The sequence below is a fragment of the Coptis chinensis genome, chromosome 4, assembly GCF_015680905.1.
Source record: "Coptis chinensis isolate HL-2020 chromosome 4, ASM1568090v1, whole genome shotgun sequence".
Lineage (NCBI taxonomy): Eukaryota > Viridiplantae > Streptophyta > Magnoliopsida > Ranunculales > Ranunculaceae > Coptis > Coptis chinensis.
This window is the reverse complement of record NC_141459.1, coordinates 20,512,581-20,537,401: the sequence shown is the minus strand read 5'-3', so window position 1 is coordinate 20,537,401 and position 24,821 is coordinate 20,512,581. Positions and strand designations below refer to the sequence as shown.

Below are 24,821 nucleotides of genomic sequence, written 5' to 3'. Positions count from 1 at the left end.
ACGGTAGGTCTAACAACCTTATCGGATGATACTCTTTACGTGACCAATAACACCTTTCTCTTGAAGTAGAATACCAAATGTAATTGGATGAACTTACCTTGCGTGCAATCTTTTTCAAAATGACTTCACTAAAATGTGGCAAAACCGCAAAAATGGTGCATCGCCCGGTTGATCCGCTTGAGATCCCTTTCTTGCACTAAGAGGAACAGACTGCTCAAAAGAATGTTAGAGACCAGCTATATGACAGTAGGGTTCAACACTATAAAGTATATTGTATATGTGCAACAAACTGTACAAAGAAACTTCTTCCCTGCATCTGACAATACGAAACACTAAGGCCACCATATGGCTGTGAACTTCTATGTAAATTGAGAGGGGCTATTCTTTGGATATAGTAACGGCAGATTGGGGACCAGGGATATCCGGTGTAACTTGCATTTAATTTTGCATAGTTTTGTTGCCTCTTTGTTTACATTTGTGATGAGATTCCCTCACACCCCTTCAATATTTCTTATCAAGAAAGGCTGATTTTAAGTATTGTGTTAACAAAAGAACCAATTATTGCGAAGAGTATTTAATATACGCAAGAGTAAATTTGCATTTTGTGACCATTTTGTAAGCAAGGAAGTAAGCGTGATACGGATGAATTGCCCGATCTAGTACAAAAGGAAACCAGTAGTAACTAGTCCTTCCAAAACAAGCACTGAATGACACTTTGAGAAAGCTCAACAATCCCAATTGCGGGCCTCGACCATCCATGCCCCCGAGGAGTTCAAGCAGATAACCGCCATCCGTTATAAAAACAAAAAAACAAATAAAAGGAAAGAAAAATAAGTATTCGTGGTTAATATCTGAACATGGTCATTATACGCAAAAAGCAAAGCCAAGTATTTGGAACCAATTACAGAAGCAACCACACAAATGTTCCTTCTGGCTTTAAATATACAGTCCAAATCATAACCATAAATAGGGTGTACTGCCCTGCAGGCCGGTAATTAGGTAAGAAAGCTACTTACGGAAGAGGATGTCATACTACACAGTTGTGTTGGAAAAGCCCCTAGCACACAGGGTGAAAGTATTTTAGTCCCACATCGTCTAGGTTCCTACAAGACCAGGGTTACAGTCATGGCATCTACTCATTACGGAGCTTTCAAGGAAAACCTCACCTCTCATTATGGGGGAAGGCGGTTAGTGGGACACTAACAGCAGTAGGAGTGGGTTGTCAAGAACAGCCCATAAACATAAGGATGCTACAAAATGATATTGATTGTCAAAAAAAAAAAAAAAAAAAAAAAAACTTGCAACTTTCAACTTCTACCCCTATTCCAAATCCACATAAACCAAATACTTAAGAGAGATACTTAGAGAACTTGAACAATGTCCGTACAGATGAAACAAACCATAAGACATGAAGGGAATAAAATGAAGGGAACAAAACTAAAGTTGTCTTCAGGTAAGAATTATCTACCTCCCAACCACAACCGCAAGATCACCACATATAGTTCCTGGCTCGATTTACGTGGGTCCAGAGCTCCAATAAGTTTCCTCCCATATTTTATAACTCCTTCGCCTTCCCAGACCTATATACATTTAAATACTTAACTTCAGACTTGCAAAGGAGAAGAGTTTGTCATGAAGCAAGGGAATGTTTGTGATCCTAACCATGGCAAGCACAGTCCATAGCCAAGGAAGTCATAGAGACCGCTAAAGAAAGGCCCTCCTTCGGATCGTGGTAATGTTTCTCGTGAACTCCTTGTTAGGAACCACCGACTTAATGACCACTAATTTAAAACCTTGGCGCTCAAAGCGTGACATAATTTCTTGCGATCCGGTCAAAAATGAAAATGTTTAAGGCGTGTCCAAGAATGAAAAAGAAGCAAATAGTGGAAACCCAATAATCGACTCCAAGAAAGGACAGACTCAGAAGTTTTCAAGTGATGAGTTCGACAAAACAAATTGGGTTGATGGAGAGGGATAGAAGAGATATTTCTAATAATGTGCCATACTCAAATGCAAAATCCAAGCTAATAGAAACAGTCTAGTCCTTTGGAAAAGGTGGCTAGTGTATACAGTCTGCTGACTTAGGTGGTCTGCAAAATAAAATATGTCTAGAGACTTACCAAACCTCTCTGCACTCCATCAGGTTTAATTGCAATAAAAGTGTGCTCCATCTGAATAAACAAAGTGCAAATGGATGTTAACAAACAGTATAACAAAAAGTGTGCAGCCCAGAGAAGATTCATCTAGAGTAGTTCATACCTCTGCAGCATATACATCCTGCTCCTTAAGCATGTAAACTACAAGAATAGACCATTAATTCAGAATCAGAAATGAACAAAACAGGATTTTCTAATTAAGTCACATAGTTCGCTTTTTTAAATCACAATGACAAGACATTAGCCAGGGTTTGAGGCTATGTTACATGGACACGACATATTATGAAGGTAATCCATGTCGTCAACTTATCCACATGTTCGTGTCGGACACAAAGCATGTAATATACCTCAATTTTTTATATTTCGCCATGTCAATCACTACATTTATCTGTTCAATGTAACTTAGCTTTGAGCCTAGGTACTAGTAAGGGTGGAATTCGAGCCAAACAAGCCGAGCTTTACCATGCTCAAGCTCGGCTCGCTAATTACACAAGCTTTAAATTGAGCTCGAGCTCGGCTCATATAGTTAAACGAGTGAGCTCGAGCCGAGCTTAAACGAGCCAAGCCCAAGCCGAGCTCCGAGCCCTCGGTTATTTTACACTATAAATATGCTATTTGAACTAAACGAGCCGAGCTTCATCAAGCTCATTTGTTACACGAGCTTTTATTTGAGCTCGAGCTTGGCTCATATAGTAAACGAGTGAGCTCTAGCCGAGCTTAAACGAGCCAAGCCCAAGCCGAGCTCCGAGCCCTCGGCTCAAATTCCACCCTTAGGTACTAGATCATAGCCTAGGCGAGTGCACAACAACTATGATAAAGAATTATGGGCGCTAAAAGCTCAAAAATAAGAATCTTTGTTTTCGGTATATAAAGTCAATATATTTTCTATCTAATTATATAATTCATACTTCATCGCTGTGTTCAATTGACTTAAGTATTTTGAAATCGAAAAAAATGGAAGGTATTAATTGATAGCAAGTTAGCAAACGATACAAAAAAAAATGAATGCTCCTAGTCCAATATTAAGCTATTTGGGGTTAAAATGACTTTGATTGTGAACCATTTCATAATGAGATCATCCAAATGAAAGAAACCAAGTGAGATGATTTGATCGGTTCATCAAAAGTACTGAGAGACTTTAGTTACATGAACTGGTGTAGCGAGATAGATTGCAATTCAATTTACCCAAAAGCTAATGTTTTAGTAAAACGTAAAAAGGATTTGTAATTGTTAACATGTCTCTTTGAAATTAATTATTGGCTTAATTGCACATCATGGAACTCAAAAGAGACAAAATGAGAAGTTAAATTTCAGAAATCAAGCATAGCACCTAAGAGAGCTCAGTGCTAAATATGCACAAGTTGAAAAGACAAATATAAGATGTGTTAATCATATCGATTTGTGTACAAATTCCAAAAATGAAATGAAAGGATTAGTAGAAAGGTTTGATCAACTGAGGAAATAATGGTAGTGAAAAGATGAGTATATAGTTCAGGGGAGTAATGTATATAAATGTCGGGAGAAGTCTAGAATATCATCCAAATTTAGAATGCATCCCACGCCTTTTATTCCGACCCACTATACTTATATGATATATAGTTTATGTTGAAGAGGTTGCGAATGTCACATTGCTATAACTCCAACAAGGACAGGGGCCCTCTTCATTTTGCCCAGAACATCATCTACTCAATACATAATCTCCTTTTACTTTAAACAATGATTATAAATGATTATCAGTGTTTTATGCTTCTTTTAAGCTTCTTGGATCTAAACCCGTTTTCAAAGCTAAATTCTTACTGTCAGTAAATGGCTCTCCAAGGGGCACAAGACGAAAGGACTCATTATTTCTTCATTTCAATTAATCATTTCCGTGTAGTCAAGGATCTGGTAATGGTGGTGTGCCAATTAATGACTTTCATATTCGAATGAGCTCCAATAATGACACCCTATAAAATCTATTTTCATCAAATTCATGGACCAATAAAAACAACTCAATCCAACAAATCATTATAACTAGCATTATTTAAACAACCTAAACTCTTCAATTCAATCACAAATTGCAACAACCATACCAATCCCAAGCTTTAATTGAAAGTACAAAACAGAAAGAAACAAAATAACATACTTGAGATCTGAGAAACTTGTTCAGGAGTAAGTTTAGCAGAAAATCCACTAGCAGCAGCCTTATAACTATAAATTATAGCATCTTTCGCAGCTTCTTCACTATTTTAACCAAAATAAAAACAGCCCATCATCAATTAAACAACCAAACACCCAAAAATAAATAAATATATATAAATGTAAACCTGCAGCAGGAAGGGCGAGCAGTCCAGAGAGCCATCCGTTGGGCACATTCCTCGACTCTGTTCTTCCATAAAACGAGGCGACAGCAGGTGCTTTTCCCCTGAATGAAGTAGTTGTTGCAGCGGCAACTGCTCTCCCTTCTACACAATAACAATAATCAATTATTATAAATCTTCCCTATGTTATTGAGAAATGTAGATTGAATTGAAAAAATAGTTAAAGAAACAAACCAGCACAGAGAGGTGAAGATTTGGAAGCTGAAATGAAACAAACCAGCACCAAGGACACGCTGCCTATACTTTATCTGCACATAAATAGAAAGGAAAAAAATATTCAAAACCATCCTAAAAAGTAATAATGAACAATCTCATATAGGGATCCAACATACGGCAAATAGGGTAAGGACGTAAGCACCCGCCGTAACCCCCAGACACATCACTACACCAAGCCTGAAAAGAAAATAGTGAAGCATTAAGAAGAGTAGCATAAAACTTGTTTTTTCAGGCAATGACCAATGAAGAAAACCATGAACATCCATCAACTGCTGAAGAAGAAACAGATTTCTCTCTCTTACACCATCTGCCCAAATGGCTAGGCTACTCCGGGATCCGGGTTGTCATTGTCCACAAAATTCCAAACAATGATACATTTGCTTACATACACCAAGATTAATCTGGGATTTAAAAGATATATATATATGTAATGTATAGTATATTACCCAAAGAAGTTGAGAACTTCAACAACTTGATCCGCCAAGTCATCAATAGAAGGCTCAGGAATGTCGGAAGAAATCACAGCAGCTCCCAACTGCAAGAGCTCTTAACGAAAATGCCAGAATGAAGAAAGACTACGTTAATCATAGTATTCAAACAGAGTTAACAATGATACAACGGACGGTAGCAAGAACATAAAACACAAATCCTATACATCATCACAAAACCTCAACACCAAAAACCGCTTTTACGTCTTATTTTACTCCCAATTTTCAATTGAGGGACTCACAACAAACATTACGAAAATTTGCAGCAATCAATCTAGAAATTCAACATAAAAAATTAATCTTGAAACTTTACATTAGTTAAAACTAATCAAAATGACTGTAACTTTACACACTGTGATCAAACATAGTGTTAAATTTTCACACACTATAAAATCAATACTCTGATCATCAAATTCACTAGAATTAAGAATCCAAGATGAAAAGAATTCATTTTAAACTGAAATGGAGCTGATATATCGAAACTTTTTCTAAACTGAATCAGAGATCTATTTGAAACTTACAATTGCAGATCTACATATATATAATTAAAATGATAAATGGAAGGAGAAATTATACCTTTAATGCGTGAGATCCGAGGCGAGAATTGGGAATCGGATTTTAAGATGAAGGGAAAAAAACGGGCGAGAGAGAAATTTTATTACGTTTGTTGGCTCGTTACTGTTTGAAAGGCAACCTTTTGCTTGTTGCTTATTCTTGTCGAGAAAACTTACAAATCTCACAAATGGAGAAGAAGATGAAGAACACTTTTGATGGAAGAGGTGAGATCGATAAAACTTTGTAACAAATTTACGAGAGCTGCCCTGTGAAGTTGCGTGAACTAACACGTGCCTTATTTCTGACGCCATTTGGCCATCAGTATGTTTTAGAATAAATGCCAGAATTAAATTATGTAAATTTCTGTATTTTTGTGACAATAATTATCAATTTCTGACGCCAAAATGCCTTCATTAAAATTTCGACACCAATATATGGTCACAATTAGAAAATGCCCAGTGTCACAAATATGCTGTTATGGTGTAGTACAAAAGGTTTTTACAACGAAAGTGGCGTCACAAATGATTGAGTTAACTTTAACAGCAACAATGGCGTGGTAAATGATAAAGCCCTCTATAAAAATTGCATTTTCTGTTTTTTGAAAAAAAAAATTATAACTATTTGCCACGCAAGAGGTGTCACAATAAATAAATTTATGTACAGTTAAGCTAATAGCACGACAAACCTTTAGCAGCCCCATATGGCGTTGCAATAGGTGACCTTTAACAACAATTTTTTGGCGTTGCAAAAGGGTGCGCTGCAAAAGACCCCTTTTGTTGTAGTGCATATGCTTGCCTGTGTACGCTATTCCATTGTAGAACTGATTAGCCCTCAGTTGACTTGTGAAAAAAGGTTTGATATCTTTCGGTGAGCCACCACATTTGAGAAGCTCATATCGGTGTTGTGCTCGTATTCTACATGTGTATTGGTCATGGCCAATCACTCCACAGAAGAAACAGAACACTTCCAGTTTCTCATACTTTAGCCTGACTGTTATCGTTTCTCCAGTTTCCAATTTTACATTTTGATCTTTTGAGAGCCTTTCTCTGATATCTAGTTCCACTCTTACTCTGGCTATCGGTTTATTGAACTCAGGGGGACATGATAGATCCACCTCCATGACCTTACCGAGTTCTGCCCCTATTTTCCACACATTGGCTTTATTTATCCTATCTCTTGGTAGATCCCAAATCTGAACCCAGAATTTAACAAACTCAAAGTTATATTCTGCAAAATTATAGTTCCTGTTCCATTCCTTTACTGAGAATATATACCCGTACAACACCCAAGGACCATTTTCTATCACATGCTTCCGCTCCCGGTCATCATCAAAAACTACTTTCACATGTTCCCGATCCATGAGTTCCAAGTTGATGTGCCCTTTTGTTTGCCAGGTCCGATGCAGATCTTCCCCCAGCCCCTCCAAGTCAATTCCTTGACTCCCATACATCCTCCCTACTATAGTCAAAGCAGCATTCACGGTTCCTCTATATTGAGGCAATCTATCTCCACTCTGACTTTCTTTCTTGAGAAGAAAAGCTTGTGCATCTCCTTTGGAGTTTGTCTATTTTATTTTGATCTCTATTTTGGTTTACATTTGTTTTTCGAGGAGGCTTCCCCCAAGGTTATTTCCTTCATCTTCATGGCTACCGACCTAGGTCCTTAGACCAACCCCACTACCCCTACCTCTTACCAAACCTTACAGGACCCCTACTGGGATTAACCTACTCAAGACAAAGACAGGTGATCCGAACGCTATGTGAGGTTTGACAATAAAAGATCCCAATGGGAAAGGATATAGAAAAATAAACCACTTTGCTTGGTGCTGAAGACCACAGTAAGTGAACAGAATGAAAAGTGAGATTTGAGATTTGAAAAGAAACGATCCCCAGGGGGGACAGGGGAAAAAACTTTGTTGCTGCTATCGCCCGCAGTAGAGGCTCCGCATATGTGCATTAACAAGCTTCTTGATTCGAGTCTTCTTTCTATCTATTTTTGTGATCTAATGACTTTGTGATCTTGAAGTCTCTACTGAATAGAAAAGAGATGAGATGATGGTGAGTTCAAGGTTGATCCGTCTGACGGCTGCCTACGTATTTTTTTTGTTCTTAAGGAGAATCAAACCCTATTTTGCGTAATTCTTAAAAACGAATCTCTATGGTTTATATAAGAAGGGCTACGAGAGTCCTAGGGTTAGGGCTGTCCTCATCGTTTGTGAGTTCTCTTCCATTTTTGGACTCTGCCTTCCTATTAGGATTCCTCTTCTTATGGAAGTCTGAATCTATACCATATCTTATAAGAGGTAAGTTTCCATGTTGATCATAATGTTCCATCGTGTATGGGAATATTATATCTAAAAAGTAACTCCTAAGATATGTCATCATGATTCCTTCATTATCATTAAAGATCTCCATCTTTAGTTTCTTTCTGTTCAGGAACTGTCTATATCAGCTGTTATGTTTGAAGGCGGTCAGTCATGTGTCTGGCACATGTCCACTAAATACTCGTGCTAAGCACGAGATCACTTATTCACAGAACTAATCCGATAGTTCTTGTCTCATTCTGAACATCTATAGTCTTAGGTTATTTCTCATACACGTGTCATATGTTCAGTGACGGGAAATCCCCCCTATAGTAACCGGAAGGCCCTGATGCAAAGTTGCATACAGGGCATTAGATCGGCACAAATCTTAACAGTTATATCTGAGTTGTCACTTCAAACTTAAAACGCAAAATGCAAAAAATAAAATTAAATAAATAAATTATGAGGGAAAAGTTGAGACGATTTGGGTTCAACGACCTGATGTTGTGTTTGATAGGGAATGACTACACTCTTTCTTATGACAAGAGTTGTCTACGTATCAAGTATCTTGGGTAAACTCGAATCAAGCCTTACGTAGTTCATCTCTCTCTACTTATAGATGTTTGAGCTAACCTTCCTTATTTGCTCCAAGCCGTTATCAAGTGTAGATCCACATTTTGTGTTATCTTGATAATTCGTCATTACTTCTGATGTTACAAAGTAAATGACTCCTTGATTGGTGTGTTGACTGAGCTTAAGGATCGTGATGGATCATTTGCTTCTATATATGGCTTTCCATATATGGCTGTACATAATACTTGAGACGATCTGAGTCTGGGTCGTTGTTACGTCCTGGTGGTGTGGTACGAGCTGGTGGAGATACGATCTAGATTGTGGACACGTGTGTTATAGTGATACGATCTAGAACCGGAGGGTTTTTACAATTAGTGACAGCAAAAACACATGCTCAACCTCACAATTATACTAGTTGATGTATAATGACTATTAATGAGCATCAAACATCACAACAACACTTTGAACACAATAATGTAATGTAGCTAAAGTTATGTGTAAGTAAATAATCTTCTCGTTTGAACTAATGTAAGAGACTAAGAGTTATAACAATGATACTGACCACAAAAAGAAGTTGGGCAACTGTGGCTTGAACAAGCTGCTGCAAAAGAACACCTTTAATAACAGATTTAAGGGGCACTAAATTTTAAACTTGTACTTCTTTTCTAGTATGCAAACGGTAATTATCCAATGGTGGCAGAATCTGATAAATCCCAGCATATAACCAATAAACTACAATTGGAGCAATTGTACCCATTGTTTCATCACTCATATACCATCTTCTTCTTCTCAATTTCTTTCCACATCAAGATTTCACTTTACCGATATTTCGATACTACATTGTCAGTTTCAGATTAAAAAAATAACTGAAATTTGGTTCTGAAGAATGAGAATGAGATTAAGGAAGATGATGATTCCGAGAATGGTTGGAATGTTCGATATATATTTGTTGATTTTTTGCGAATTGAGTAAGAAACTAAGAAATGGCTGTCTAGTTTTATGGTGGGAACGAATGACGTTATTTTTAAAGAGAAGTGGTTTTAAAGTTGGAGCGAGTTGAGTCACGGTTCATTTTTTTGAGTTTCAAGTGGTCCATGGACATAAGCAATGCACCTTTCATCAGTACCTTCTGAAGGCTACCTAAACCATCCAGAATTCTCCCTGGACTGATTTCATTTTATTTGACATATACAATTCATCCATCTAAAATCCTCCTAGCGGAAGGCAAGATTCTTATTAAAGGGAGTAGATTCGTTTTGCCGCGTTGTTGAGCATGTGGGCTGATAAGTGATAATAGTGATAGTCTTCTACTCCAAAACAAAATTGCAGACGATGGACAAACTAAATATGAAAATAACTGAAGATGACCACTGAAAATGAAACGAAACAAACGGGTAGCTTCATCCAATTTTTACACTACAACATGAGTTGCAATTGAGCATACTCTTATTAGAACATATATTTACACCCAAATCCCTCCAAAAGCTTTTACACCAAAAAGATGAAAAAAGACACCACCCTACGGTAAACACAGACAATCATGAACAAATTTGACACTTCTGCTACCTAACTTCCTGTACCAACAAATATGAAGAGTTCAAATTCACCAATGTGTATTCAAATATCAATGGCATTCTTCAAATTCCCACCGAGCAAAGACAAGAGCCCCCCACCATGAACCCTACCCTCAGGAATCACAAAGTTGAAGTTCTTGCTCTCACGGCCTCCAATGCCTGTCTCTCCCTCCCTCACTGCACCCAATGGACCGCAAGAAGATGAGGACTTCATTGACAGAGGAACCAAGACCTGAGGGGGTATGAGCTGCTGCCTTTTTGAAGGCTTCTCAGCTGAATCAGTGCAATCGGAAACGGCACTAATTCCTGAAGATGAATAATCATTGTCGTAGCTGCTCCCAAATGCAGGAACATTTACGAGACCATGGAAGAGGTCGGGGCCAATCATACTTCCCTTGTTGTTATCCCTGTCTTGGACCATGCTGCCATGTGCAGCACATAAGCCACTCTTCCCTCTAGCAAACTTTTCGCATGCGCCCTGTCCCCATGTGCACCGTTTTCCCCCACCATGAGCCTTGCAAAAATCTGTACTGCCTTGAGCACTCTTTCCACAATTCTCAAACCGACATCGCTTGCCCCCACCATGCCTAACACAGTAATCAGTGCGGCCACGAGCACTCTTTGTGCAACCTGAAATAGCACATCGCTTGCCCCCACCATGTGCAACACAGTAATCAGTCCCGCCATGCACACTTTTCGGGCAGATCCCCCCGCCATCATAAAGACAACGCTTTCCCCCACCATGCCCCTTGCATAACGGGGTACTCCCCTCAGCACCTTTAGTGCAGCCAGCAAAGATGCACCGCTTACCACCTCCATGAGCCTTGCAATACGCTGTGCTCCCTTGGGCCCCTTTGGTGCATTCCGGGTATTGGCACCTTCGGCCCCCTCCATGTGAGATGCACAACCCAGCATGCCCTTCAGCACTGCGAGTGCATCCTTCCACCTTGCACCTCTTGCCTCCTCCATGCCTGATGCACAGACCTGACCTGCCTCGGGCTGCCTTGTTGCACCCTGGATGTCCACACCGCCTGCCACCTCCATGAGCAATGCAATAATCAGTCTTTCCTTCCGCACTTTTTGTGCAGCCCAAGCGCTGACACCTCCTCCCTCCCCCATGGGCCTTGCAGTAGGCAGTTCGACTCTCTGCACCTTTGTTGCACCCTTGTTTCTGGCACCTCTGGCCACCCCCATGGGCAATACAGAGTCCCGATGCTCCTCGTGCCCCCTTTGAACATCCCTCAAACTTGCATTTCCTAGGGAGGTGGCTCCGCTGGTCAGAAGAAGCCCTTGTACTTAGAGATTCAGAGAACATTCCCATAGAATAGCCTGTGGTGATTGAAGGCTCTGGGCTCAAGATTGCATGATGATGATGACTACTACTGGTCTGAATCTCCTGTGGTTTCAGGGTACTCATCGAACCGCTGCTATTATCCAGCCTAGGAGCGAGTATGAGAGACGGCATATAACCACCGGATTTCTTGGCTGAAGTAGAACCCTCATCAACAATTGGAAAGAAACGTCTATTTCCATCAGTTGTTACTTGGCTGAAGGAAGACACAGTCAGATCATCTGAACCTGAATTTTCAAGCACTCCTATGTTTTCTGTCCCTCTAGAAAGGCCAAGCTTTAAGATTCCGGGATCATTGTCCAAAGTGAATCCTTGACCAAATATGGTGACTGAATCCTTGCTTTTGTTAATTCCAGTGGAGTTATAATCACCACTATATAAACTAGGAGTCGGACCCAATCCAAGAACCAACCGACAACCATCATCTGGGACTTGGCATGAAAATACATCAGTGTTACGTTGAGAATCCCCAGGTCTAGCATTCTTGCTTGTACAATAGCCAATAGAATTCAGACACAGTGAAGTATCACCAGAATCGTCTTTGGAAATTTCATCATTACCATGGAAGAAAAATCCTGACATGTTAAGATCCATCATCTGAACTCTCTGCGAAAGGCAGAAGATAGCAAAATGTTCGGAAATCTGAAAAGACTAGCAAAGAAAATCCAGGGCAGTAGAACCTTCTTGAAGAACGGCAGACAAGTGAACAACCTTCTTAGCAGTGTAGACTCGGAGCCACTGTTACAGAGACAGCTTATGCAATAAACCAACAAGACTAAGCATAAGAAATTTCAATATGTGAGCTCCACCGCTAACGAAACCCGACGTATCTGCCCTGTCCATAGTTACTGGTACTAATCTAATAAATACAAAACTAATTATCAAGCAACTTCTTTCCAAAAATATCTGATGACGTTCCTGGGGTAGAATCCTTTTATCAGTACAGTAAAGATTGATGCACTCCGAAGATTTGTAGACCGTCTCTTGCTATTACTTTTCAAGGAACACCTAAGCTTCATTCAACCTGAGAAATAGGACATCAGTATGATAACTACTTCAACATATTTAACAAATCTTAAAATACATTAGGACGTTTGAGAATCATATCCATGGATAGCAATTGTATTGCATCACTCTTTTGTTATACTCCTCGCATATCCAGAAAAAAATATTTGTTAATACACACTTCAATAGTGATCCATTATATACAAATTTTCAAATAAAGTCGAAACTCAAACTCTACCAATTAAGGAAGTCTAATAGAATTATACACTACAATACCGCATTACTTCTGTAAACAACAAATCTAACCAAAGTGATTTTCGTCAAAAGAGTAAAAACAGCATTCATTTCAAATATTAAGAAAAAAAAATCTATCAAACACCAATCCTATGTTCTTGGTTGGCTTCCTCAGTGCTCACTTAATTTTTTTACATATGCATAAAGTAAAAATCAAGTTTTTTAGAAAATAGGCCAAAAGTAAAAAAATATATATACTTTTTGTAAGAGATACCTTTCAAGCTAACTTAATTAAAAGTAACAGAGATCTAATTAAAAGTAACAGTGACTATAAAGATTGATTAAAAGCTGAAGAAATTAAGAAAAAAAAAACTCTTTCCAAATAACAACTTAACTATCAATCTTGCATGTTAAAATCAGATACCATTATCAAGCTCAAACAGTAAAGCAACATAGCCAAAACACTAACGAAACAATAAAATCATTCATATGTAATAAAAAAAAAACCTTTCATTCACCAATCAAACAACACGCGAAGAGAATCAGAAACCAAATCAGCAGATAAAACAAACACTATAAAGTATAGTGAAAGAAGAATATATTACCTGATAAAGCTAACCATTGAAAATTTGCAGGGGAAAAAAAGGCTTGCTTTGAAATGAAAGAGAGAAAGGAAAAAGAGAGAGGAGTTAGAAAATAAAAAATCAGAGTTAGAAGAATTTATATATGAAAGTATAATGGGCTTATTAGGTAATTTAATTAAATATATGACTAGGCTGGCAAATAATGTCGTCTTCTTTGTTACTTTTTATAGCTGATGAAAGAGATGTGGCTGAGCCACTTAGCCAGATGAGAGTTTCTGGCTTAGTGGGTCCCAAGGACGCGTGCTTGTCGACGGATCTTTTTGTTGTTTTTTGTGGTGTTTGATTGAGTGTGATGAGGTCATTATGATAATCAGCCACATTTTGGGTCTCTATCAATATAATGTATTGGCGGAAAAACTCACCTTCGACCCGTTACAAGCAAAAGAAATTATTGTTGACAAAGTTTTGGTTTTCTTTCACTTTCATTGTATTCGCGATGACACGAGGTTGTTAACCAAAAGGTAAGTTATTTTTAGCAATAGCATTTTACAACTCTAATTGCACAATATAGACTATAACTATCCACATTCTGTGATTCTCAAGAGAGAAGTGCAAAAAAACAAATGGATTTTAAACTCTAAGTCCGAGTTTAATTTAAAGAGAGACAGTGACGTCTGAGTTAAAGAATTACAAATCAACAATTTGGAACTAGAGAGAAATGTCCGAAGATAATTTAAATTCACACATCATTCCAAGCGATGCCTGAGCTTTTTAACAATTTATATTCAAGTGGAGAATTTTTCACCCGCTTAATTAGCTACTAGCTTATTATCTACGGTTTACAACCCCAATTGGAAAATGAGTTTTTTGAAATTTGGAGTGTAAATTTTACACTTTATACAGCTTACACTCCCTATTGGAGATGTCTAATTACGAAAAACAAACTATTTAATATAATTTATATTTATAACACACACCCGTAAAGAGTCAGAATATGGTTATTCTTATTTTTGTGTGAAGAAATATGATACATATGAGATGCATCTAGGATATTGTCAATTGTTTGTAAACCAAGTTGTACATATTACTTGAACAACTTAATAGATTGATCAAACTGAGCATGTATATATAGCAGCTCTTCCAAGTGTTGTATTGTACAATTATATGGCCATGCTAGCTAGGTACGTACACATGACAAGGTAGCATGTATGTAGACCGAATGAGACCTCCGGTAGTGTGGTTGGTTGTTTGGTCCCTTTATATATTTATATTTACATGATACAATACATCCACAACAATGAGAACTAAGATCACATACTATCATTTAATAGTTAGGAATTGTGTTTAGATAAATAAGCACACATAATGGAAACAAATAAGTTTTTGCTTAGGGTTTAGGACAAACTTTAACGGACTCAAACTTGAAATCTATGAATTGCATGTGAGCTTTTTCTACTAATTCTCCATCTAAAAAGAATATTAATAAAGAGTTCATACTCATATAAGAAAGAAATGAGGTTTATTAATCAATTGCCAATCAACATTCAATAACAATATGAAAATAAAAAAAAGACTACAAAATATCAAATCATAAAAATACATAGAACATGAGTTCGGGCACATTGGGGCATCCTTTCATCGTCATAAGCCCTAAATCCAGATGATCATATTAGTATCCTTGTTGATGATACATCATCCTCCTTAGTAGTTTTGTTAAAGTCCGATTCCTAATAAAAATGGTGTCGGTTTAGATCTTGGACGCGTGCGAATTTAGACAAATTGAACTTCTTGTATCCTCGTGTTATGATGGAAAGTGGTTGACGAAAAAAGTGGACATAAAAATTGTATTGCTGCAACTCAAACTGCTCGAACCATGCACTACTTCCGAGAAAGCTTTCACACCACCACCACTTGTGTTCGTTGCATAGAGGCATGTGTACCTAAGAGTTCGTGAATGAATGAAATGATTAGTTTTGACCGATTTAAATATTCTAAGAAGGCAGTATCGCACATCCTATGAAATGAAAATTCGGAAAAGAAAATTAGAACACAACTTGAAGCTAACATAAAAAATAATAAGTAATTTCACATGGTGCTTAACAGAATGAAAAATGATTTAATTAGGGTGAGTTATGAATAATTAATTAGGCTGCTTAACAATCTATGGTGAGTTATTTTTTGGTGGAGGTTCATGTTATTGGAACGGCTTTAATGAGGCTAAGATGCCTTGGTTTCTAGGTTTGGGTAAGAGGAATTCGGCCAAGGCATCTGATTCTAATTATCATAAGAACCTTACGTCCCTCATCTTCATAGCTATCGACCCAATCAGATATAATCAAATCTCTAGTTGGGCTTTTAATAACAGACCTCTTTGCCAAAAGGCCCCGTTTTCAATTAGTGGAGGTGAAACCCCTCGAAGGTTTAAAGACAACCATCATCTTTATCTAGTTCTACATGAGTAATTGATAAGAATATATCCACAATAGCAAGGGCATTTCATTTGAGTATGTTATCAACTTCTTGTGAATCCACATAGCTTAACCACCTGCAAATTTATGATCACAGGCGGTGTGACTATACCGGCTTAGCATAGTAGTTGTCAACATTTGGTAATCCGTTGTTCCTAGAAGATGTATCCTCCTCAAAATGTTTTCCCACTAATAAGCTAGCATCTTCAAATTTGACTCTATTGTTCAATTTCGTCATGTTTCTATTGCAGTTATGTGAATTATTGTCTAGGACACCTTCCATTACTTTTATGCCAAGTGAGATTGTACCTTCAACCAGCGTCCAGCAACTACATCATCATTGTTAAAACGCTTCATACCAGATTGAGAACTATCAGGAAGAGAACTTGCTTCAGTGGCAATTTCTTTTGGAGCAATAGTTTGAGAAGCAACTAAGTAGAAAGTTTTGAAAGAATCGATATTTGCAAATCCTGAGTCATTAAAAAATTCATATTAAGGTGAGACTAAAGCAGCTTCCAAATCAAGACATTAATACTACACATCTAATCATCGTGTAAATAAACTCAAAGCTTTTATGAAGTTCTGATCAACAAAGTTAACAACCATGCAGGTGAAAGAAAGACAAAGTTCACTTTATCGATTATGAAGATAAGACCACAAAATTTGATGAAGCCATTTCCTCGAGAAAAGAATATAGTCGAAAACCGGACTTACTTAAAATAAAATCAGATTGTCACTTGGTGCACCAAGCAACATGAATAAACATCACCCTAAATCGAATATTAAAAAGGACTTCAATTTGCATCCGAACAAACCCCAACAAAATATCGGATATTTAAAGGCATATTAATATCAACATGAAAGAATGAGGATGTGCGAGGGGCTAAGTTTGATCATGAGAAGTTAATTGATATATGTTGTCCATGTGCATTAAAAGTTGGATGTTTGGTGGCATGTCGCGATCTTCAAATCTAGTACCTTCCTTCTTTGTTCATTTATTAACCTTCAAGACTATAGCGATTATCTTGTATTCAAAGTCTTGCACAAATAACACTCTAGATAAAAATAACACCTTATAGATATGGGGCAATAGATAAATGGTTCAATTCTATAACATTTTAACATGAAGCCAAGAGATCTAAAGCATAAACATGTTAGTTCTTGGGAGGAGAATGGCTACCCTTGCAATGAACATCTAAAACACATTCAAAAGTACAATCAACGTCGGGACTCAAAATGGAGTTAACCAAAACCAAACTGAACATCTTGCAAAACATACCCGATTGTAGAATGATTAGTATTGATGTCAAAACACAATGATTACAAAAGGATTTCTAACAATTTCGACAAAGCTCAACCTTTTCACCTGCTCCTTATGATCATCTACTAAGGATTTTGAAGCGATTAAGGTTGTCCAAACTTGAAACCCAAGGTCGAGAAGCCAAAGATTTAAATTGTCCGGCTCATAATCCACAATCAGCGATGATGTCATCTTTGGCTTTATTCCTGATGGTGTATTATTCCTGAAAATCTTAGCCGGCTAGAGCCGGGGAGAAAGGTTGGCGAGCTTGAGAAGATGATAAAAAGTGAAAAAGCGGAAATGCCATTGTTTTTCATCGACCCCCATATTTTTCTATATAGTAAGATATTGTGAGAACCAGATACAACTCTATGAATTGTGTGCACACATAATCGGCAAATAACGGGTTACAATTAGAAAATATAAACTCGAAAACTATAAAGAAATAAAAGCATAACCCTCTTCAACTTCTCCATCTAGATCACTCTACTGCCACATGTTCACATATAACAAACAATCTTGATATCCAATTGATTAGTTTTTAAATAGAGTTAACCAACATTATCTCTCCCCTCCTAGATGAGCCAATTAGGATTACTCCCTACTAGATGAGAAATTAAAGTCCTCTCCAAATACACACAAAAAAAACATGGTCAACTCAAGATGATTTTTTTTTTGTGTGTACTTAGAAGGGGATACCCTAATTTCCCCATCTAATAAGGGATAAATCCTAATTGGCTCATCTAGTGGGGGGTAATGCTAGTTAACCATTTTAAATATGTTGGAAGAATTAAGAGGGAGGTGCAGTAGACCATCACCCACATCTCATACAGACACTCTATTGCAGCAACAAACAAACATGTAGGACACATCAATTAGTGAATTGTGGACATAATTATTAAAACAATAGATCAATTGTCACGCCCCGAGACCCAACACACACATTCCGAGGACGATGAGTGAATCTCGAGGCTGACACCATCCCAATTCTACCGAAATTTCGGCAGAGTTTTCTTTGTTTAATTGACATTTCGTATACAAAAAACCTGTCATAAAACCTGTTATAACCCCTGGACATTGCATAATTCATCCTTCCAACCATATATATATCCAACAACCATATATACTACTCTTAACTTTAGATACTACAGGGATATGACTATATATCTACAAAACAAGGAGAACTGTTGCCAAATACGATTATTATATCAAAATGACCTAGCTCTCTATATATACAACAAAAGAAATTGGTCTCTCTCTATACAACCAAAATCACTCGACTCTGTCCCTCGTCAAGCATAAGGGAAACCACCCAAATCCTCATAACCATCATCCTCGGGGGTAGGGAATGTCTCCTCTGCAACGGGCTCGGCTGAAATGTTAATGTAGGATGAGCAAAACAACTATGCCCAGTAGAAACGCACATAACCAATAAATAGTCTACTTATAAAAAACATTTAAAATATGTAGGGTTTCTATAATAATATCCAAATATCATGACTATATAATATATCACTAACTAGTAGAAATCATTTCGACTTCGTTAATATTCAAAATATAGTTTTCACAATCATCATACAACTATTGTGGCCGCTGCATCCTATTAGAATGGTGAGGATTCGGTTAACCCATCAGTGCAAATCTCGGTTCAAGACTTTCCGGTGTGAACCAACCATGCGTTGTTTTCCGATTTTACCGGGGGGAGTTTGAAATGCGGTTGTTGTGTTCGTACACACAAAATCCCCAAAGCTTTTAGGGCTCGGTGGGCCCTGTACGACCCCAACTGGTTGTCACCTAACTTACGGTGGTCAATTCGACGAAGCAGACGCTTTCGGGATCGACACACATCCAGAGTGGACTAAAACTCTCATACTGCGTCTTCTCACACAAGCTAATCACCATACTACCGTGACACGCATAAAACATGGTTATCTAGAAAAGTAAAAATGAATTCCCTAACTACATCCCGTGATGCATCCCTTTAAAAGTGGCCCACCACCTCTAAAGGTGTACACCGGTTGGAATCCTAGAGCGAAGCTGCTTCGAATTCATGAACAGCGGTTCCTTCTTTATAGGAATTCACAATTTCTTTTCTAAATCCCCTCGTGATAAACATACTAATATCTATATATATACTCGTATTACCGGTTATTTCCAAATACTATAGATACATATTTAGTTTTTTCTTTTAAAACTGTTAGTTCTGCATGTGTGAGTTCCTGGATTTCCCACAATCGAGTAAACGCGACCTATGACTCCCAAACGGGTCAGTCATAGTAAATGACAACCGATGATTCTCAAACGGCGAATCATCGTAAATAACAACCACCATCCCTGGGACAATCTAGAACATCGCACATAGTTACAAACAACTGGGTAATCCTTATCCGCATTACAAAATCCATCTCTGTCTCCTTACTGAGACAATCGACATCCTCGGCATTCTCCACATATCCTCAGTACCTAGGTTCATCCTTCGATGTATTTTGGGCATTCACAATCTCCTAGACTAAGGTGTTTTCTGCCGTCACTGTCATCTGTGCTAAATAACAGCACTTTTGAGGATCTCCACTTCCATTTCCCATGATTTCAAAACCATAAGAAGCGGCGGACTCCAAAGAATTGCCACTCCTTCATCATCATCCGAAAGCACAAACATGTTCTCGCTTCCTCCTCAATGCATCGTAAGAACTACATTTGTTTTTACCGGGATGGTATTGCAATGAGAACGATATAGTCCTCCATGTACTCAACCCATCTCCTCTGCGCCTCATATTCAATTCTTTTCTGCGAGAACAAGTATTTGAGACTCTTGTGATCGAGAATATTTCAAACTTCTCACCATACACATAATGCCTCCATATCTTTAGAGCATGATAATAATCGCGCTAACTCCAAGTCATGAGTAGGATAATTCTTCTCATGGGCATTCAATTGTCTAGACGCATACGCTATCACTTGGCCTTCTTGCATTATGACACATCCTAACCCGGTGTTAGAGGCATCAGTATAAATCACATAACTCTTCTCCGGATCTGGGATAGTCAAATTATTTGTTATCAATCGCGTCTTTAGCTCTTGGAAAGCTTTTTCGCATGCCTCCGTCCATTCAAACTTCACCTCCTTCTGTGTCAATCTAGTTAAGAACGACGCTATGCTAGAGAATCCTTCTACAAAACGACGGTAATAACCTGCCAATCCCAATAAGCTTCTGATTTCCGTTGCTGACGTCGGTCTCGACCAATTATTCACTGCCTCTATCTTTGAATGATCAACTTTTATTCCATTCTCCGATACAACATGCCCTAAAAACTTCATCTCATTCAACCAAAACTCACACTTACTAAACTTGACATAAAGCTGATGATCAACTAAGGTTTGGAGAACAATCCTCAAGTGTTCCTTATGTTCAGCCCTAGTCTTGGAATAAATCAAAATGTCATCTATGAATACAATAACAAATTGATCTAAGTATTTCCACATCACTCGGTGCATGAGATCCATAAATGCGGCTGGGGCATTTGTCAAACCGAATGGTAACACCAAAAACTCAAAATGCCCTAGCCGTGTTCGGAAAGCTGTCTTCTTTATATCTTATTCTCAAATTCTCATCTGATGATAGCCTGTTCTGAGATCTATCTTCGAGAAATACTTGGCACCCCTTAACTGATCAAATAGGTCATTGATTCTAGGCAACGGATATTTGTTCTTGATAGTCACATTATTCAACTTCCGATAATCCACACATAGCCTAAACGACCCATCTTTCTTCTTCACAAATAACACCGGTGCTCCCCAAGGTGACTGGTTTTCCCTTATGAACCCCAATCTTTTCAATTTATCTAATTGGGATTTGAGTTCTCTCATTTCGAGAGGAGCCATTCGATAGGGAATCATCGAAATAGGCGACGTTCCCGGCATTAGATCTATTACAAAATCTATCTCACGCCAGGGAGGCAATCCCGGCAATGCATCTGGGAACACTGCCGCAAACTCACGAACTACGGGAACAAGCTCGGAAGATTCGAACTTCGGCCCTTGGAGACTAAGACCAGCTAACAATCCGTATCTATCATACTTGAAGTCAGCCTTGGCATTCACAACCCGAGATACCGTCTTTCTAATCCCCTTAAACACAAACACTGGCTGTCTCGGTACTCTAAACGTCACCGTTTTGGCAAAACAATCAACTTGGGCATGATATTTCCCTAACAAATCCATCCCTACTATAATATCGAAGTCTTTTATGTCCATCACCGTTAGATCAACTACCAACTCATTATCACCTATCGTGATTACACAATGGTGACACACTTCGAAGAACATAGTTTTCTTCCCCAACGGAGTGGATAAAATAAGCTTCCTCCCGGTGTTAACTACATCCAACCCAGTATTGCTACCATATTTTTAGCAATGAAAGAATGAATAGCACCAGTATCAAACAAGACATGCACCTTATGTGTAAACAGACATATCATACCTTCAACCACTTGATCGGTAGCGCTGATATCTGCTCCCATCGCATTATGTACTATGGCTTCCTTCGGGACTGGAGCAGGACCCATAACTTCTTCCTCTGGCACTAGATAATACACCTTGCCCTGTGGTCTCTGTTCTATCCCCGAATTGGACTTGGGACAAAACCGCCTGATATGCCCAACTTCACCACAATTATAGCAAACCACACCCTCTTGCCCTGTCTATGTACTTTGCGATATTGCAGATTGCAATCTAGCTCTCTGACCCTGAGGTCTGGAATTCTGTGCTGGTGCTCTGGTCTGAGAAGGAGCAGGTACCCTCGGTGCCATCTGTGATCCACTCGTCGGTCTCACAACTGGTAGACTCTGTGCTGGCCTAACCACATTCAAACCCCTATGAACAGCTGGTGCCCTCCACTATTGTGCCTGCTGGATGACCGGCATATACATCTATTGCGACCCGGAACCACTGCCCTAATAAACCTGTCTCTTTCCCGTATCCTGCCTACCCTGAAATGTCGGCTGTCTTACCCTTCCAACCTCTTGCGCCGTTGAAAGATGGAATCATCATCGACCTTTCGATGCCTTGAGCCCCCTTCTCGCGGCCTCAAAGATAAGAATCAATCTGAAGGACCGACATCTTGCTCTGCATGTACGGTTTCAAGCCGTCAATGAATTTCCTAGCCTTAGCTTTTTCTGTGGAAATGAACTCCTTCCCGTATCGTGAAAGAACAGTGAATTTCTCTTCGTACTGTCCCACGGTCATGTTTCCTTGTTCCAATTTGAGGAATTCCATTCGCTTTTTAGCTCTCGCCGCCTCGGTAACATACTTCAAAAGGAAGAGTTCCTCAAATTTAGCCCAAGTCATAGGAAACGTCTCAACATCCTTAACACTGATCCTCTAGTGTTTGGCTTCACCTCTAAGCATGAAGGTAGCCAAAGTAACCAGTTCCACATCGGTACACATCATAGAGTCTAGCATACTCGACATGTCTAGCAACCAGTCTTCGGCTACTTTAACCTCAGAAGACCCCACAAATTCAAGTGGACGTAACCTGATGAAATTTGCAAGTAGAAAACCTGATTGGCTTTGCACTGGTGGCCTGAACTCCTCAACTCTCACTACGGTTGGGGATGCTACCTCTGGTGTTACACCAGGTGGAATAACAGTGGATGTCAAAAGAGGTTGGGGCTTGTTCCGACTAGCCCTCAAACTTTCGATCTCGGCCCTCATTTCATTATGGGCTTGAGTCATCTGGTTCATCATAGCGAGGAGCCTATCCAATTGGTCCTCTCGACCACGATCCGTAGTATCATCGCCACTAGTACTTTCCAGATCCATGGTAACTATTCTGCAAGTATACAAAGAGCCAATTCAGTGCTTGATAAATGAGTGAGAAATTTTTTCAAAATTATGCAATAGGCGCGGGTCGCGCCCTGTGGAACTTGCAAACACAGAACGAGCGCAGGTAGCAGCACGAGGTGCGCTAAGATTCCAGGAGATGAGGGCAAGTGCGCTCCTGAAGAGGGTAGGTCGCGCCCTCCACCTCGAAATGAAAATTCACTCCGACCTTATAGCGTCCGATTCGTCAAATTTTCCAGCACGTGTCTGCGCTCTCCGCTATGACAAGACAACTACCCGTGCAACGTCTCGACATTGCTAAGCTAGTATTAACGTTTAACGTAACGTAAACACTACTTAGGGTTTTATCGGGTTCCGACTAAAACTTCCGAAACGCGTCGCGACCGAATCCCCACTACTGACTCGGGACGGATCTAATAGTGAACGCCTCGATACCCGCGTTCGCCATCATACCGATACCCACACACACACATCCCGAGGACGAGGAGTGAATCTCGAGGCTGACACCATCCCAATTCTACCGAAATTTCGGCAGAGTTTCCTTTGTTTAATCGACATTTCGTATACAAAAAACCTGTCATAACCCCTGGACATCGCATAATTCATCCTTCCAACCATATATATATCCAACAACCATATATACTACTCTTAACTTTAGATACTACAGGGATATGACTATATATCTACAAAACAAGGAGAACTGTTGCCAAATACGATTATTACATCAAAATGACCTAGCTCTCTATATATACAACAAAAGAAATTGGTCTCTCTCTATACAACCAAAATCACTCGACTATGTCCCTCATCAAGCATAAGGGAAACCACTCAAATCCCCATAACCATCATCCTCGGGGGTAGGGAATGTCTCCTCTGCAATGGGCTCGGCTGAAATGTTAATGTAGGATGAGCAAAACAACTATGCCCAGTAGAAATGCACATAACCAATAAATAGTCTACTTATATAAAACATTTAAAACATGCAGGATTTCCATAATAATATCCAAATATCGTGACTATATAATACATCACTAACTAGTAGAAATCATTTCGACATGATTCGTTAATATTCAAAATATAGTTTTCACAATCATTATCAACTATTGTGGCCGCTGCATCCTATTAGAATGGTGAGAGTACGACCGGTAATTTTCGGTCGATCCCACCAGCAAATCTCGGTTCAGTATTTTCGATGTGAAAGGAACCATGTTGTTTTCCCGATTTTACTTAGTGGAACCGAAATGCGGTTGTTGTGTTCAGACACACAAAATCCCCAAAGCCTTTTAGGGATCGGTGGGCCCGCGTGGACCACGACCCCCATGGCCGTCACCTAACTTACGATGGTCAACCGTTCGACGATTACAGTGCTCAAGATCGACACACATCTAGGAGTGGACTAAACTCTCACTCTCAAGCGTCTAAACCTCATCGAGGTAGCATGTAACCTCACACAAGCTAATCACCATCCTGGCGTGACACGCATAAACATGGTTATCTATAAAAGTAAAAGGAATTCCCGGATTACATCCCGTGATGCATCCCTTTAAAGGTGACCCACCACCTCGAAGGTATACACCACGGTTGAATCTATAGCGGTCGCCGTCGTCTCGAAATGCGACAACGGTTCCTTTTTATAGGAATTCACAATTCCTTTTCTAAATCCCCTCGTGATAAGCATAATAATATCTATATATATATACTCGTATTACCGGTTATTTCCAAATACTATAGATACATATTTAGTTTTTTCTTTTAAAACTGTTAGTTCTGCATGTGTGAGTTCCTGGATTTCCCACAATCGAGTAAACGCGAAC

General features: G+C 39.0%; 3 protein-coding genes, 1 long non-coding RNA gene and 1 pseudogene across 4 annotated transcripts; all 5 read right to left on the bottom strand.

The window, feature by feature from the left end:
• Nucleotides 1-1,389: 1,389 nt before the first annotated feature.
• Nucleotides 1,390-4,724, bottom strand: LOC147502493 (nucleoside diphosphate kinase III, chloroplastic/mitochondrial-like; annotated as a pseudogene).
• Nucleotides 4,725-5,410, bottom strand: LOC147502492 (uncharacterized). Its single transcript, XR_015220009.1, has 3 exons — nucleotides 5,179-5,410; nucleotides 4,849-4,909; nucleotides 4,725-4,764 (listed from the first exon to the last, which is right to left on the bottom strand). It is a non-coding gene; the product is annotated as an uncharacterized LOC147502492 (long non-coding RNA).
• Nucleotides 5,411-5,489: 79 nt separating this feature from the next.
• On the bottom strand, nucleotides 5,490-7,225 carry LOC147502491 (uncharacterized protein At4g02000-like). Its single transcript, XM_086604547.1, has 2 exons — nucleotides 6,571-7,225; nucleotides 5,490-5,494 (listed from the first exon to the last, which is right to left on the bottom strand). Exons 1-2 carry the CDS (start codon nucleotides 7,223-7,225, stop codon nucleotides 5,490-5,492), a joined length of 660 nt encoding a protein of 219 aa, XP_086460673.1.
• Nucleotides 7,226-10,027: 2,802 nt separating this feature from the next.
• On the bottom strand, nucleotides 10,028-13,595 carry LOC147502490 (uncharacterized). The gene is made up of 2 exons (XM_086607281.1): nucleotides 13,420-13,595; nucleotides 10,028-12,599 (listed from the first exon to the last, which is right to left on the bottom strand). Exon 2 carries the CDS (start codon nucleotides 12,170-12,172, stop codon nucleotides 10,268-10,270), a length of 1,905 nt encoding a protein of 634 aa, XP_086463407.1. The 5' UTR covers nucleotides 12,173-12,599; nucleotides 13,420-13,595; the 3' UTR covers nucleotides 10,028-10,267.
• A 7,947-nt stretch (nucleotides 13,596-21,542) lies between these two features.
• LOC147502489 (uncharacterized) lies at nucleotides 21,543-22,512 on the bottom strand. Its single transcript, XM_086604546.1, has 3 exons — nucleotides 22,262-22,512; nucleotides 21,911-22,020; nucleotides 21,543-21,862 (listed from the first exon to the last, which is right to left on the bottom strand). Exons 1-3 carry the CDS (start codon nucleotides 22,510-22,512, stop codon nucleotides 21,543-21,545), a joined length of 681 nt encoding a protein of 226 aa, XP_086460672.1.
• Nucleotides 22,513-24,821: the final 2,309 nt, after the last annotated feature.